This window comes from Curcuma longa, chromosome 13 (genome assembly GCF_044706935.1).
Source record: "Curcuma longa cultivar G26 ecotype Majalengka, Jawa Barat chromosome 13, ITB_CL_G26_1.1, whole genome shotgun sequence".
NCBI classification, from domain to species: domain Eukaryota; kingdom Viridiplantae; phylum Streptophyta; class Magnoliopsida; order Zingiberales; family Zingiberaceae; genus Curcuma; species Curcuma longa.
In genome coordinates, this window is record NC_133873.1 from 4,441,043 (window position 1) to 4,455,750 (window position 14,708).

Consider the following 14,708-nt stretch of genomic DNA (forward strand, 5'->3'; position numbering starts at 1 on the left):
GTCTTTATTTTATTTTATTTTATTTCACAACAATAATAATTAAACCATTACCAAATCACTAACAAAGCTTGGGCTCCAAGCATTCACTGATTTCTCAAGACACTACTTTCCCAAACGGACCGCATCACAAATTATATTATTAATTATTTAAGAGTAAATATATTATTATTTTTAATTATCTAAAGATATTTTTATTTATGCACTCTAAGAAATTTTTCAAGTATTTATGGACCATCCATTAATTATTACACTCTTACAAAAGTAATCCATAGATTAAAAAATAATACCAGTAAGGGTTGACTAAAATTTGTTTAAAAGATAAACATTTTATAATTAATAAAGTATTTATGACGATTCCTAAATTAATTTTTTTTAATAGAAAGTGTTAAATGTTGGATTGCAAAGTGACGTAATCGTTCAAAATTTTTCAATTTATTTTGATGATCATTAAAAAATTTAATAAAAAAATCTAAGAGGTCTTTGACAAATGAAGAAAAACCAACGAACATTAGTAGGTGCAAAAGTCATTAATGAATGAAAGAAAGACCAACCGATGTGGATAAAAGTCAAAGAGGTAGTACTAAATGTTGGATCTAGTGATAGTGGTGTAATATGAGCATGGGCAGAATGATGATATAACACCGCGTTGACGAAGTTGAAGTTAGAATTGAATTCAATCTCTTTAAGATAAATTTGCCTTGCATATAGTGCTCACTAGATACAACAATCATTTTTTAAGATATAACGATTTTATATTGCAATAACAATATTGTAAATTATAAGACTTTCAAATTAAAGAAGCTTATTGAAATCAATTCTTTAGAATACAAGTATGGAATGCAATGCTTATTTTGATTTGAATTGAATGAATGAAATGAGAATACAAGAGATTTTATTTATACTTTGTGAAAGAGATAAAAGAATATTTTGGTTCAATCAGATCTCATCTATCCAACTTGAATTGGATTATCTAGATCACATATTTCCCAAGGAATACAATGTCTATTCACTTAGGTTCATCTGATTCATCTATTTTGAAACTAATGACTCAGATCAAATCTTATTTGAAATATTTGACTCTTCATTTGGATGCATTTTCTTCATCTTTCATTTTGAATTCAATGATTGAGATTGAATTATTCAAAGAGTCACTTATGATCTCTCATTTGAATGAATTTGATTTGTCTATTTTAATCCGACAATTTAGATTAAATCATATCATTGATTTCACACTTATTGACTCAAAATTAATTTTTCAAAATTTGACTTATAGTTCGATTTGCAAGTTGAATTCTATCTAATTTTATTCTATTGTAAGTAGCTTTAGATTGAATATGTTCGTTTAAATAACACAAATTAAATTCAAATTTATGTCATTTATTATAATTTGATACTTTTCGAATCAAAATTTGTACACATCGAATTGAATTCAAACTTGAATTTCATTTTAAATCGAATTTAAGTTAAAATTATTTATATTTTAATTTCAAATGGAGTTCAAATATATCATATAGTTTTTGAATTTAAATTTAAATATTAATATTTTTATTTCCTTCTGGTGTTGATCTCAACTTCAGTCACCAGAGGCTGTCACCATCAATTTGGGCCCATCTTTTGATTCCGTGGGCCGCACAGGCCCATCCGAGCCGATCTGGTCGTATCTTCCCCCGCGCCGCCTCCGTTTCCTCTAGTGCTATCCTCTCGGGCCTCTTCTTCTCTTCTCTAACGGCTCAAGCTCCCAGCTTGCTTCTGGCCGCTTTGATCGGCTAGATCTCGCGGGAGGAGTCTCCGTCATGTCGAAATCTCGGGTGTACGCCGATGTAAATGTTCTCCGGCCCAAGGAATACTGGGATTACGAGTCGCTCACTGTTCAGTGGGGGTAAGAGTTCCTTTTACCGAACCCTAGCTCTCGATTATGCTTTAGTTTCGTCGATCCTCTTTAGCTTCCATTTTTTTCCCGGTGCTGTACGCATTGGGATCAGCGATCCATTAGCTACGTGTCGATTTGCTTCTATCGCGCCTTGAGGATGGATTAGTCTGTTTATTTTCCCCATTTCTGACGATTTTAGGTTATCTATGAGTGATAAAGGGGCTTTCGGAGCCTCCGTTGAGGTTTTCAGTGATCTCAAAATAGAAATTTAAGAATATCGTATCAGAAAATGTTCCTGACAGACTGCATATCTGATTTGAATACACACTTATGAGACTAACCAGTGGTGGCAAGCCTTGGCATTCTAGTTGAACATCTATGCTTCTGTATCAACTTCTTTTGATTCGTCCTTTTCTGGTGCTTGCATACTTTGCAATTATTTCTTGCAAGCATTGGTTATATGTTTTCGTGAGATCACATTTTTCTTTTGTTATAAATCAAACAATATAGCTTTATGGAAAAGTTTTCACCATAAAAAACCACTTTTATGAGCTCTAAATGAATCCTTCGCAAGAACTATCACTGATAGACGTGGTTGAATCTTCAAAGACCTTGTTTCCACTTTAGTTAGCCTTTGGGTACCTTCACATATCATGCATTCCGATTTTCTGCTTATTCTTTTGTAGTAGAGGCTGCTAGATTAGTCTGTTATTGTTTTAGGATCTGGTCTATGTGCTTGTAGTCATGGTTTTAAATACCATTTTGTGCCAGTTAGCATAGGAAAAACATCTTGATCCACTTGTTTATTGGCATGTGAGAGGTACTGAAACCCTTGTTATGTGAGCAAATGAGTGGAACTTAGTGACTTCATTGCAAGAAGCTCCAAATTGTTTGTTGCAAGAAGCTTCGAATTGAGAGCTCATCCTTCACCATGAGAAACTCAAATCATTCATCTTTTGCCGCAAGAAGCTTGGTGCCAACTTCTCCTCCTTTGCATTGAACCCTAGTTAAGCTTCCTCCTCCTCTAGCATCAACCTGCAAGGGAGATGTTGAGGCATGTAGGGAGTTGCATTTCTGCAACACCAGTGATGCCTCCTTCAAGTAAACTTCCTCCTCCACTTCTTCTTCTTCTTCTTCCTCCTTCTCATGCTCTTTTTTCCCTCCTCCTCCTCCTCATCGAATCAACCAACAAGATTTGTGGGCATGGCCAAAATGGCCCAAAAGTTTCATCCTGGCCAGGAACTAAAATCATGACTAGGAATGAGACTTTAAAGCTTGCTTCTAGTATCTCTTAAATATTTTCATGTTGCTAACATCATTTCTAAAAGTTGTTCATGTTTATACATATGCAAATGCATCTGGATGTTCAATGTTTCATCCACATTGGATTAGCACATTATTTTAGTCTTTAATTGGGGTCACCAGACCAACTTGGTTTATCACTTCATCCACCAATTATAAATCTACGAGCAAATGATTAATCTAATACATTAATTCAGTCCAATTATAAAAAATCAACAAAATTAATAGGAGATCCTTTGAAAAAGACATAGATTAATGAAATATTCTTTTGATGGTTTAAAACCAAAAGAGATTAGGATTCAACTAAAATTGACACAAGTTTAAACCTTTGAGTTCTAATGAATATTAATTTTAGGAAAGGAGAAAATCAATATAACTCTTTCTTTGTAATAGAAATTCAAGAATCATTGCTTAACTCTGTTGATGAGAGGTGCAATTATGATATCTATGAGAAGATTGTCCACTATGTCTGAAGCTTTTCTCATATGCACTTGATTAGCATATATTGCTAATTGTTAGATATTTAGACGGAGTTTTGGCGCAACGATAAAGTTGTTATTGTGTGACCTAGAGGTCATGGGTTCGAGTCTCGGAAATAGCCTCTTGCAAACCAGAATAAGACTGTGTACAATAGACCCTTCTTCGGGATTCCGCATTGGCGGGAGCTTTGTGCACCGGGTTGCCTTATTTTTGTTAGAGATTTAGATCATATGTAAGGTAAAAACTATGATCTTAACTATTTAATTAACTTTAGTAAATTTTCATTTTGGCCTAGTTATTGAAAAATAATATAATTTTTATAATTTACAATTAAAAATAAATTAATTATTTAATGGTTATCATATATTTGCTTGTGGATTATATATGCATTATGCAGTGACCGTAATGGAACATTTACCAATAAGAAAAAAATGCTGTACTTTTTATTTCATTTGAACATGAAGATCTATGCTGTACTAGTTTCTAAAGTTTTTTTTTCAGGAATCAAGATGATTATGAGGTTGTGCGGAAAGTTGGGAGAGGAAAGTACAGTGAGGTCTTTGAAGGTATAAATGTAACAAATAATGAGAAGTGCATTATCAAGATCCTAAAGCCCGTGAAGAAAAAGAAGGTAAACTGTCATTTAGTGTGCTAACTTTTTTATCTATAATTTTAAATTCCTTTTTATATTTGAAGACACTTTTAGGGTTAATGTATTTTCACTTTTTAAAAATATCACCTGTTGTTTCTCTCCAACTGATTGTTAAGAAAAAAAAATACATGGATGCTTAATAAGGTGATTATATATATCAGATTCTAATGCATTCCTGGATTTAGGTTTATCAAAGTATGATGGCAACATGTAGGGTAGTCATCACATATGTTACTCAAACATGTATGAGTATCCACGATGAGGGTAGATCCAAGTGTTCATTATGGTTATTTCCAAAAGTACACATGATCAATAGAAAAAAGACAGATAGACCACTTGGAATGCTGGTGTTTGATTACTGAAGATAAGGGGTAGATGAAGAATCAAGGATAAGAGATGGTCACTTTGTTCCTGTTTGACTAGGAGCTTGATTAATTATCCACCTTTTTAAACATGACGCACATGTTTATTCTGATGGAATCAGCATGTACCTACTGGAATCATCATGTACTTGTGAATGAACCAAAATCAATCTAGATTAATATCTGATTTATATATATTTAGTGTCACTGTCCTAACCTTATTTGAAATTGATTACTATGTATTCAAGCTTAAGTGCTGAGTTAGGTGCAGCTACTAAAAATTGCTATCCTCACAATTTAGAATAGAAATTGAACCTCCATTGTCTATAGTGATCTTGTATGATACTGAAGTTTGAAAAGCTTGATCTACATTGTCCTTGAAAATATTTCCTGAAGCAATTGTGCTTGACACTCCAACATCTATCCTTTAGACTTGCAGTATGCATGGTCTGTAGAAAGAGGGTCGACATGATTGCTTTTGAAACTCATATAAAGATAATTGAATCATTAATATGTAAAATAATGCTTCCCATTGTAATCCTTTTCCCTTCAACTTCCTGTCTTTCTAATCTGTTATTCTCCTTTTTACCTATTTTGATTAAAAAAATTGTCTATTGTTCATAAAAATGATAGAAAATTGGATAGTAGCATAATCACCCATGTCCTCTTTATTTTTCATATTTCCCTGTTGTTTGTAGATGGTCTTACCTCCTGGAGAACAACTAAATTTGAATATATATTTTCAACTATTATATTCTTAGTAAACCATCCATTTTCACAAGAAACAAATTAGATTATTATGGGCTGTCTTTGTGTACCTGTATTCTCTATAAATTCTGCAAAAGGTTGACTTCAGTATTCTCTATTTACTCTCTTGGTCAGAAAGGTTGGTCGATTATTAAACTTTTCATGGACTATCTTGTGTAGGTCACTATTGAGGAATTTTTCTCAATTTCTTCCTCATATTTTATTACATTTTGATGTTGTATCCTTCCATGTGCTTTTTTTTGGAATAGTTCATGGTTTTTGAATTGTTTATCAGTTTTTGTGATAGCAAAAACTTGTGCCCGAACTGATTTTTTTGTATTTTTCCTTACAAAAAATGATTGTTGTTTCCTCTTGCATGCAGATAAAGAGAGAAATTAAAATTCTTCAGAACCTTTGTGGCGGTCCAAATGTTGTAAAACTGTATGACATTGTCAGGGATCAACACTCAAAAACTCCAAGCTTGATATTTGAATATGTCAACAGTACTGACTTCAAAGTGTTATATCCTACATTGACAGATTATGACATACGATACTATATTTATGAGCTACTCAAGGTTCACTTCTAGGCCTTCTTGTGATATATGACTTCCTTACATATTCCGGTTTTACATGTTTTTAGATGAAAGATATTATACGTTTGTCTTGTATCAGTGTTTCCCAGTAACAATTTATGATGGCCAAGATATACGTTCAAACAATGCATTTTGTAGGTCATAAATAAATGTAGTTATCACATAAGTGAATTAATAAGATACATATTTATTGTGACAGTGGTGGTTAGGGTTGGCATTTGACTTTGGAGACAGGCACTCTACCACTAACTTTTTCCCATGAAAAGGATTATAATTTGATTTGTTGCTGGGAGGGCAACACATAGAATTTCTCTTATAATCAAGAGATCATAATGCACTTCCCTGGATGATAACTGGTGGGCAATATTTGGGCCTTCTCATGAATATGATTGTCTTCATCCGTGATATCATTAGTTATTGGGTATGTGCTGAATGCATTATTATAGTTAAAAACCACGGTATGTTGTTCCTTTAAATCATAAATATGACCTTTATAATAATACGTTGTAACTACTTCTGTTGCATCTAATTTGCATAGAAGGAAATGTTACTTATTTTCAAAGTGTGTTCATATGTTTGTGCTATTTGGATAAGATTCAACAATCACTGTATTGTTAATCTTTCTGGATATTGGACTTCATAAATGTATCAGCTAACTAAATAGAATGTTATTGGTCCTCATCTTGTGGTAGGATTGGTGTGTAAGTTTTCTTTTGATTTAAGATAGGTATTTGCTTGCTTCCTTAGACTATTTGAGGATATGAATCAATAGTAGAGAAGGTATTTGAGGATATGAATCGATAGTAGATTGGTATTTGCTCTTCTTTACTTCTAACTCCCTGCGCTTCTAGGCACTAGATTACTGCCATTCCCAGGGAATTATGCATCGAGATGTCAAACCTCATAATGTTATGATAGACCATGAGCTACGGAAGCTCCGGTTGATCGATTGGGGACTTGCGGAGTTCTACCATCCTGGCAAGGAGTACAATGTTCGTGTAGCTTCAAGGTATACCGATTGGGGACTGAATTTTTCAATTGTTTATTGTTGGATACCTTGAGATAATCCCATATAATATTCAATTATTTGAATGAGTGATGAACAAGTTACATTTTTTAGTAGATTAATGTTGGTCTTTTCAAATTTGGATCAGTACAGTGATGTATGTGTCTGACTTGATTAGACACATGGTTATAAAAAGGAGCTGCCTAGCCCCTATTTGGTTGGTTTGGCAGATTTAAAGGGGGGCTGCATGGGGTATGCATCCCACATATGTTTGGAAAAAATCCTATCTGTTTAATTGGAACCTTTATGGATCAAACTAAATTGATTTTAAATCCCAAATTACCCTATTGGGTAGCTTGTAAGTTCAGTTAAACATATTCTTATTTTGCACTTGACAAGCACTTCATACAGATTTTGTTTTTTTATACTTCCATTGCATATGTCCCTAACGTACTATGTATGCAGTGAGGAATGAGAATGACAGGCAAATTCTCATAAGAGAATTGTTATAATTGTAAATTTATGTCATGGGCATTTTTAAAAAAGTAACATTTGGTCTATTCCCAGATATTTGATTTTCCAATGAAGCTGTATCATCATTTTTTGTTAATTCTTGTAACAGCTTCTGCAAACTGTCTGAGGTAAAATCCAGTGTTATTATTTTATGTGCATTTGTTTAAATAGTAATGAATTCTATTTTATTAAATATCCCAAACCGTCATGTACTCTTTATAATGGAAGTTTAATTGTTGATGTGGTTGGTATGCAGATATTTCAAGGGTCCTGAGCTCCTGGTCGATTTGCAAGACTATGACTATTCTTTGGACATGTGGAGTTTGGGTTGCATGTTTGCTGGAATGGTAAGCCTACCTATTGGGGCATTAGTGCACCTTTGAATACTAATTGTCTCTTTATAGCCATCCCAATATTGTAGTGACGTGTACAATGATGTTAGCTCTGTTGATTGATTTCAGATATTTCGAAAAGAACCTTTCTTCTATGGCCATGACAATCATGATCAACTTGTCAAAATTGCTAAGGTAACAAGTTATATCGTCTTTTGCTCCTGCTTTAAATAAATCTAGTTTTTGGTTTATTGGTATCAGAAACAGCACCAAAATTGAAAATTCAAGTAATTTTTTTTTTACAAAAATACATCAACACTGCAAGTTAAGGAATTCAACTAGAAATTAAAAATGGCTAATTCCTGTTACATTTTGATTATCCATTTAAAATTAGTTGAAGATGAGAGGTTAGGTTAGTTAACATATTACATGCTAGTTTTAATTGTATTTTGTATTTGTTTTCTATATTTATGGTTGTATGCAATTACAGTATAATAATATGTTATGATTGAATATGAACAGAAAATAACCACTTAATTATACACCCATCCACACACATACACACTGATTGTGGTTACGGCAGCCTTTTCTGTTCATATATTATTTTTGCCGAAGATGTATATTCATTCATCTGCTTTTCCAGGTTCTTGGTACTGATGAACTAAATGTGTACCTAAACAAGTACCGACTAGAGCTAGATCCGCAGCTTGATGCTCTCGTTGGAAGGTACAAAGTACTTGATGGAATGTTTGTAGGCTTTGATATTTCCCAAATTTATATTTTTGCTTTGCATTCTGCAGACACAGCAGGAAACCATGGTCTAAATTCATTAATGCTGACAATCAGCACCTTGTTTCTCCAGAGGTTTCTTCTTGTGCTCACTCAGATTTTGCTGAAACAAACGCTTACTTTTTTCAATTATAATTTTGCTAACAAAATGCTTTTATTCTTCATCATTACTTGCCTTGTGATGACCGGCTAAAATCTGATCCAGGCAATAGATTTCCTTGATAAACTCCTGCGATATGATCATCAGGATAGACTCACAGCACGAGAAGCAATGGTATTATTTGAGTTTATGTTTCTTTATGTTTTTGTTTCCTGCAGCACAAATTTATGATTAGAACATCTTTAGTATCTGCAAGGGTACAGTTCTTTCCTATATAACGATTCGAAAAATTTGGCTCTCTCTAGATACAAAAAGATAGTTAGCATGGAATGTTGGGTTAAGGGATTGTCAGGGCTTTCTCTAAGCAAACTTTTTGGTCATCTGTGTTCACTTTGAAATAGACTTTGGAGATCTGAAACAAGCAGCCAAATGCTTATCAATGTCTAGTGTTGTAGATGCTCTGAACTCTGGCATGCAAACCATCACAATATGCATATAAATATTCTATGAAATGCCATAAATGTTAGATTTGCAGTGACATGCTCAACATAATAATCTGTGCAGGCGCATCCATATTTTCTCCAAGTGAGGGCAGCAGAGAACAGTAGGATGCGAACCCAGTAAAACGGCAAGTTCAGGCGAGTCAAGTTGGTATCACCCCGCTTGTAGATTATTCCCATTATGACACTACTATTGGTGCATCTTTAATTGTTACCCCCTATAGCACTTGGATAATCTTGAACAACTTGTCTGTTTGGCTCTTTAATAATTTAGTTGCTGTTGGCAAAATGGAACAGAAGTATATAACAAATATCTAGTTAGCTATCTTGAATAATCATAACCAAATAATTTCATTGTTAAGTGGCCTTACAGAACAGATGAAGCTACAGCGGCTGCGCATTGCCAAAAAGGTATGAGCAAAATTTAAAAGGGTGTCTCCTTTATTGAATCGGTAAAGCAGCGTTTTGTTTTTTTTTCAATGTAAAATCGGTAAAGCAGCGTTCTTTTTTAGGTATTTATTATTATTATTTTTGTATTTGAGTTTGTTATACCTTTCTATCTTGTAGGCTCTCTAGAATAATTCTCAAATAAATGCATGTCTCAAATAAATTTATTCTCTAACCCTCTCACTCCTGTTATTTTCCTTTTAATTTTTTTTAAAGGAATTGTCCTTGACTTGGGACTTTTTCAAAAACCAAAGATCATATAAGCCCAATTAGTCGAAGCAGATTGGAAGGTTCAGCTACTTATTGTTTTGTAGTAGGATAACCACTCAACGCTAGATTGATCACAACACCTTTATTCAATTAGAAGCTTCAACAAGTTCGCTCGGTCACACCCCTGCTAGGGATGCAGAGCAGCGATACCAGAAAGCCAAGACAGCGACGCCCAACGGCACAAACAAGTCAGTCAGCCACAGGCGTTTGCTGCTCGGATCCTCCATTATCACCCTCCCAGTCATCTCATAACCTTTCCCCTTGCTCTCCTCTTTGGCGTCGAGAGCACTGTCCTCAAACCCCTGCAGGACGCCCACTTGGTACTTAGCCATTAGCTCAGCTGCCTGTTTGCTGTGCCCGACCGCGTCAAACCCTGCCGTCGCATCCTTCCCTGCTGCCTCTATCAGAACCTCCGAACCCCCCGGGTGGTCTTCCAGGAACATGGTCACGTCCAGCACCTGTGCAATTCGATGACAACCGGTAATCAACGAAGAAGAAAGTTGAATGCTGCCGGTGAGGGAGAGAGGGACAGCATACCCTGCCATTGATGACGAGCCAGGCATCGCGCTTGGTGTTGTGGGGAGCGACCTGGGAGAGCTGAAACACTCTGCGAGCTTCCATGACAGCGGATGGGCGATGCAAGTTGAGGGAGTCGCTGAGCCATGGAGAATAATATATAATATAATATTGTTAGGCGAGAGTGGTAGTTGGGGATTGAGGTAGATGTAGAAATTGAGGCTGCTGCACTGCCCTGTATCGTTGGGCAATCAATCATGCATGTGTGATCGTGAAAGAAGGCCGACGCTGGAATTAACAAGACCTGGCCCGCTTCTATGGCGTTTAGTAATAAAGGCAGATCGAAAATTTTCTTTCTTCTTTCTTTTTTCTTTTTTCTTTTATCTTTTATATTGATTTTGGATTCCTTGTTGCAAAGTTGGCATAGTTCATCCTAAATGCCTCCTCAGTCTCTTTGTTGGTCAAACTAGGCTCCCATCAAGATCATTCTGGGGAATGACCGACTTCTTGTGAGCTCATAGTTTTCTTTAGTCTAGCTTCCGTGGAATGAGATCATCCATGATGGTTGTTGTGGATGCTTGGCGAGAGGAGTGCAAAATGATTTGGCACTATAAGTTTCATTTGTGCAATAGGCTCTATGGTTTCTTGTTCTAGTTAGCCGAAAGGATTCGCCTTTGAGAAATTTAACTTGCACTGACTCAAGATTACAAACTATAGTTGCACACAATTTACCTAATCTAGACGTTTGAGATGACCATGTTCTCTTGCCATTGTCATCATCCTACTTAATAGATACATCTCTATTGAGTTAGTGTGGCCCCATCTAAACTTTTGCACAATTTGTAAAGATCATTTACATAGATAACTTCGAAAGTTAAAATTTTGCATCGTAGATTAGATTAGTATTGAGCACTACTTGAAAGGTGTTTTTTTCCCATCCAAATAGTCTCCTCGCAATCTTGTTGGTATAGGGATATTGTTAGAGAAAAGGATAAATTATTGAAATAGTTGGTTGGGAAGCCTCTTGAAAGGGTTGGCCTAGTGGTCAAGTTGTATAAATTATTGAAAAAGTCCACTGTTGATGCCTTGATGAGTTGTTGGTCCAAGTTCATTTGCCACCATAGACCCAGAGGCATTAGATATGAAGTGTTATCCTCCATAGATAAACCCTCATATCGAACTATTTCTTCATTACTTTTGTCCTAAAAAGGAATCCTATTGAGCTTTCTTTGAAAGCTTCAACTCTTGTTCTTCAAGAAATTTGCTAGAACTTTAGCTAAGAGCCTTTTGAATTCCCTTGATCCATGTTAGCACTTGATCTTTATGCTGGTGGATTTTATCGAATACCTTTTTATTCTACACGACGAACGAATTTCTCTTTCACAAACTCCAGGGGAAAGATGTCATTCCATGTTTAAATACAAAGCTCAAAGGATAGATGCTTAAGAAGAAAATGAAAAGGCCTAGTGTGAGGGAATTAGAGGGAGTAATACAAACATGTAAATTGGTTGTTGCTAACTGATGAGATTGTATAACTAGATGTTTCTCGTTTCGATAATTCAAAAATGCCACAAGGCTTTCTTCAACTTCTAGTCTTGTCTCCACTAATTCTTTTATTTTTTTTATCATGACGAATAATGTTTTTGAATTTTGCATATAAATTAGATTTCTAAGAGTCAATAGCTTGCTGACACCTTACAATTCTATAAAATGATCTTACTTGAAAGTTGATTATACCATCCAAATGAGTAGAAGGTTTCTGGCTACAGTGGCATTTCGGTGATAAACAAAAGCATCACAGTTTGAAGAATTATGGATAGTGAATTAACGTCTGACCTCACGTATGCAAGCGTTTTCCAGATTTATTTTAGTGTTCAATGAGCAATGAATCGGTCACCTTCAAAATTAATCGGTTTAAAGAATTAAATATTTATAAAGCAATGTTAATTGTCCTCCTACACGAACAACCTTCACGCATTAGTAATAGATGTAATATCAATGCCTGGACAAAGAGATGAAACATAATCCAAGATCATCCTCCATAATTATTTCTAGACGCATCGATAAGAGATAAGATTTATGTTTGTTTATGTCGCATTGGAAAATTGTATCACAATCTTGATTCACTGGCAACTTCCATTGCAACAAATCTTTCTGTCACAAGATTGCAATAAATTTTTTTGTCAATATTTATTTATTACTATATATATATATATATATATATAAAATAGTTATAAATATCTTCCTCAGAGTGTATATATATATTATCATAACCTAAAATAGTTATAAATACCTTCCTCCGAGTGTATATATATATTATCATAATCTAACATAGTTATAAATGCCTTCCTCTGAATGTATATATATATATATATATATATATATATAATAATAGTTATAAATACCTTCCTCCGAGTGTATATCCTTAGAGGAAAGTATTTATAACTATTATATATATATATAATAATTATAAATACCTTCCTCCAAGTGTATGTATATATATATATTATCATAATTTTCGTTAGAGGAAGGAATTTATAACTATATATGATGAAAAAACAATAACTATCATTGCGATATATATATACATATATATCTCCTAGCTTGTGCATCCATAGGGAGAGCTATCATATCCAGCTGCTTGCGCCGTCGTCATCGCCCTCTCAGCTAGCCCTTGCCATGGGCCGCCGCCGCCGGAGCTTTCCCTACACGGAGGACGACCTGGCCACCGAGGAGAGGCTGTGGGCCCTGTACGAGAGATGGCAGAGGTACCACGGCGTGACCCGAAGCCCCGACGAGATGCGCGCGCGCATCCATACGTTCGCGGACACCGCCAAGTTCGTGCTGGAGGCGAACAGGAGTTCCACGTACTCTTACAAGCTCGCCCTCAACCAGTTTGGGGACATGAAGCCACAAGAGGTGTGCGGGTGCATGGCGCCGCGGGAGCCGAGGCGGAAGAATCAAGACCAATCTGGTAAGTAAAAGATAGAGATAGATTAAACTGAATGAATTAAGATCGAATTTGAAATTAGTTCAGTTTATTTAGAAATTCAAATTTTTTTTTAAAAAAAAAGAAATCTCAATTATTTTAATTTATTTAGTTCCCATTTCGATTTTAAAATTTTAAAATTAATTAAACCAATTATATCAATCTGCCATGTGTTAATTATAACAGTTGAATTAATTAATATTTAAAATTTAGATTTTCGACTCGACTGTCTAATAATATATATAATCAATTGCTGGTAAACAATTTGATAAAGTTCACGGTGGATTTGATTTATCTAAAAATTTTTTGATTATTTATTCAATTTCGATTTAATCAATTTGGTCAATATTAGGTGCGATAAAATTTTGATTCGATTCTAGAATATGTTAATGTTGGCTAATATAATGTTACAGAGGAAAGCATCAACCAGATCGAAACTGACCAAGGATGCAATGGAGGACTCATGGACGACGGAGGAATAACAAATGATGATAAAGATAACAGTCCAAAAAGGGAGGAATAACTAAGGATGATAAAGATAATAGTCGACCGGAGGAGGAATAATTAATGATGATAAAAATAAGAACTATGTTTGAATTGCAATATTAATCATATTTATCATCATTTCTATATCTATTATTATCATATTTATTATAATATATTATCATGTTTATCATATTATCGTCTTCGCGATGATTTTTTTTTTTGTATTTGCCTTTGATAAATTTAACAATTGCATTGACTCAAGGTCACAAACTATAGGTGCACACAATTTACCTAATCGAGACGAGTTTAGGTACATCATTTTTCTTAGTTTGAGATAAACATTGTCACCTTCAGGATATAGTTGAGTTGGTTACTGCAAGACAAACAGTCTCTAACGGTTATGCATTAGAGACTACGATCTTCAAAAGGCTCTAGAACTCTCTTAATTAGTTTTTTAAAAGTGTCACTTAATTTATACTTCATTTTTAGCTTCAATTCTTCGATCTCAATGCTCTAAAACATAACAAGAAGCATCAATTATTCTTTTAAAGAAGCTCAACTTGTCTCCTTTAAGCTCCCATCTTCGCATCACATAAACCATATTTGTAAGCCATAGGAACTTAGGAAGGCCATATCCTCGTGATAGCTAGCAAGGTCAAACAAGAAACCACATTAATTGAAGATCGTCAATTTCAAAATTAATCGGACAAAATCTGAACACTTAGAAAGAAAAGAAAGATATATCCATAGAA

General features: G+C 34.6%; 2 protein-coding genes across 2 annotated transcripts; one reads left to right on the forward strand and one right to left on the reverse strand.

The window, feature by feature from the left end:
• The first annotated feature begins 1,706 nt into the window (after window positions 1-1,706).
• Window positions 1,707-9,575, forward strand: LOC141844311 (casein kinase II subunit alpha-2-like). The gene is made up of 10 exons (XM_074732349.1): window positions 1,707-1,879; window positions 4,154-4,283; window positions 5,796-5,990; window positions 6,860-7,017; window positions 7,784-7,874; window positions 7,989-8,054; window positions 8,503-8,585; window positions 8,660-8,723; window positions 8,854-8,922; window positions 9,313-9,575. Exons 1-10 carry the CDS (start codon window positions 1,794-1,796, stop codon window positions 9,370-9,372), a joined length of 1,002 nt encoding a protein of 333 aa, XP_074588450.1. The 5' UTR covers window positions 1,707-1,793; the 3' UTR covers window positions 9,373-9,575.
• A 394-nt stretch (window positions 9,576-9,969) lies between these two features.
• Window positions 9,970-10,684, reverse strand: LOC141844312 (uncharacterized). The gene is made up of 2 exons (XM_074732350.1): window positions 10,503-10,684; window positions 9,970-10,423 (listed from the first exon to the last, which is right to left on the reverse strand). Exons 1-2 carry the CDS (start codon window positions 10,584-10,586, stop codon window positions 10,082-10,084), a joined length of 426 nt encoding a protein of 141 aa, XP_074588451.1. The 5' UTR covers window positions 10,587-10,684; the 3' UTR covers window positions 9,970-10,081.
• Between the last annotated feature and the right edge of the window lie 4,024 nt (window positions 10,685-14,708).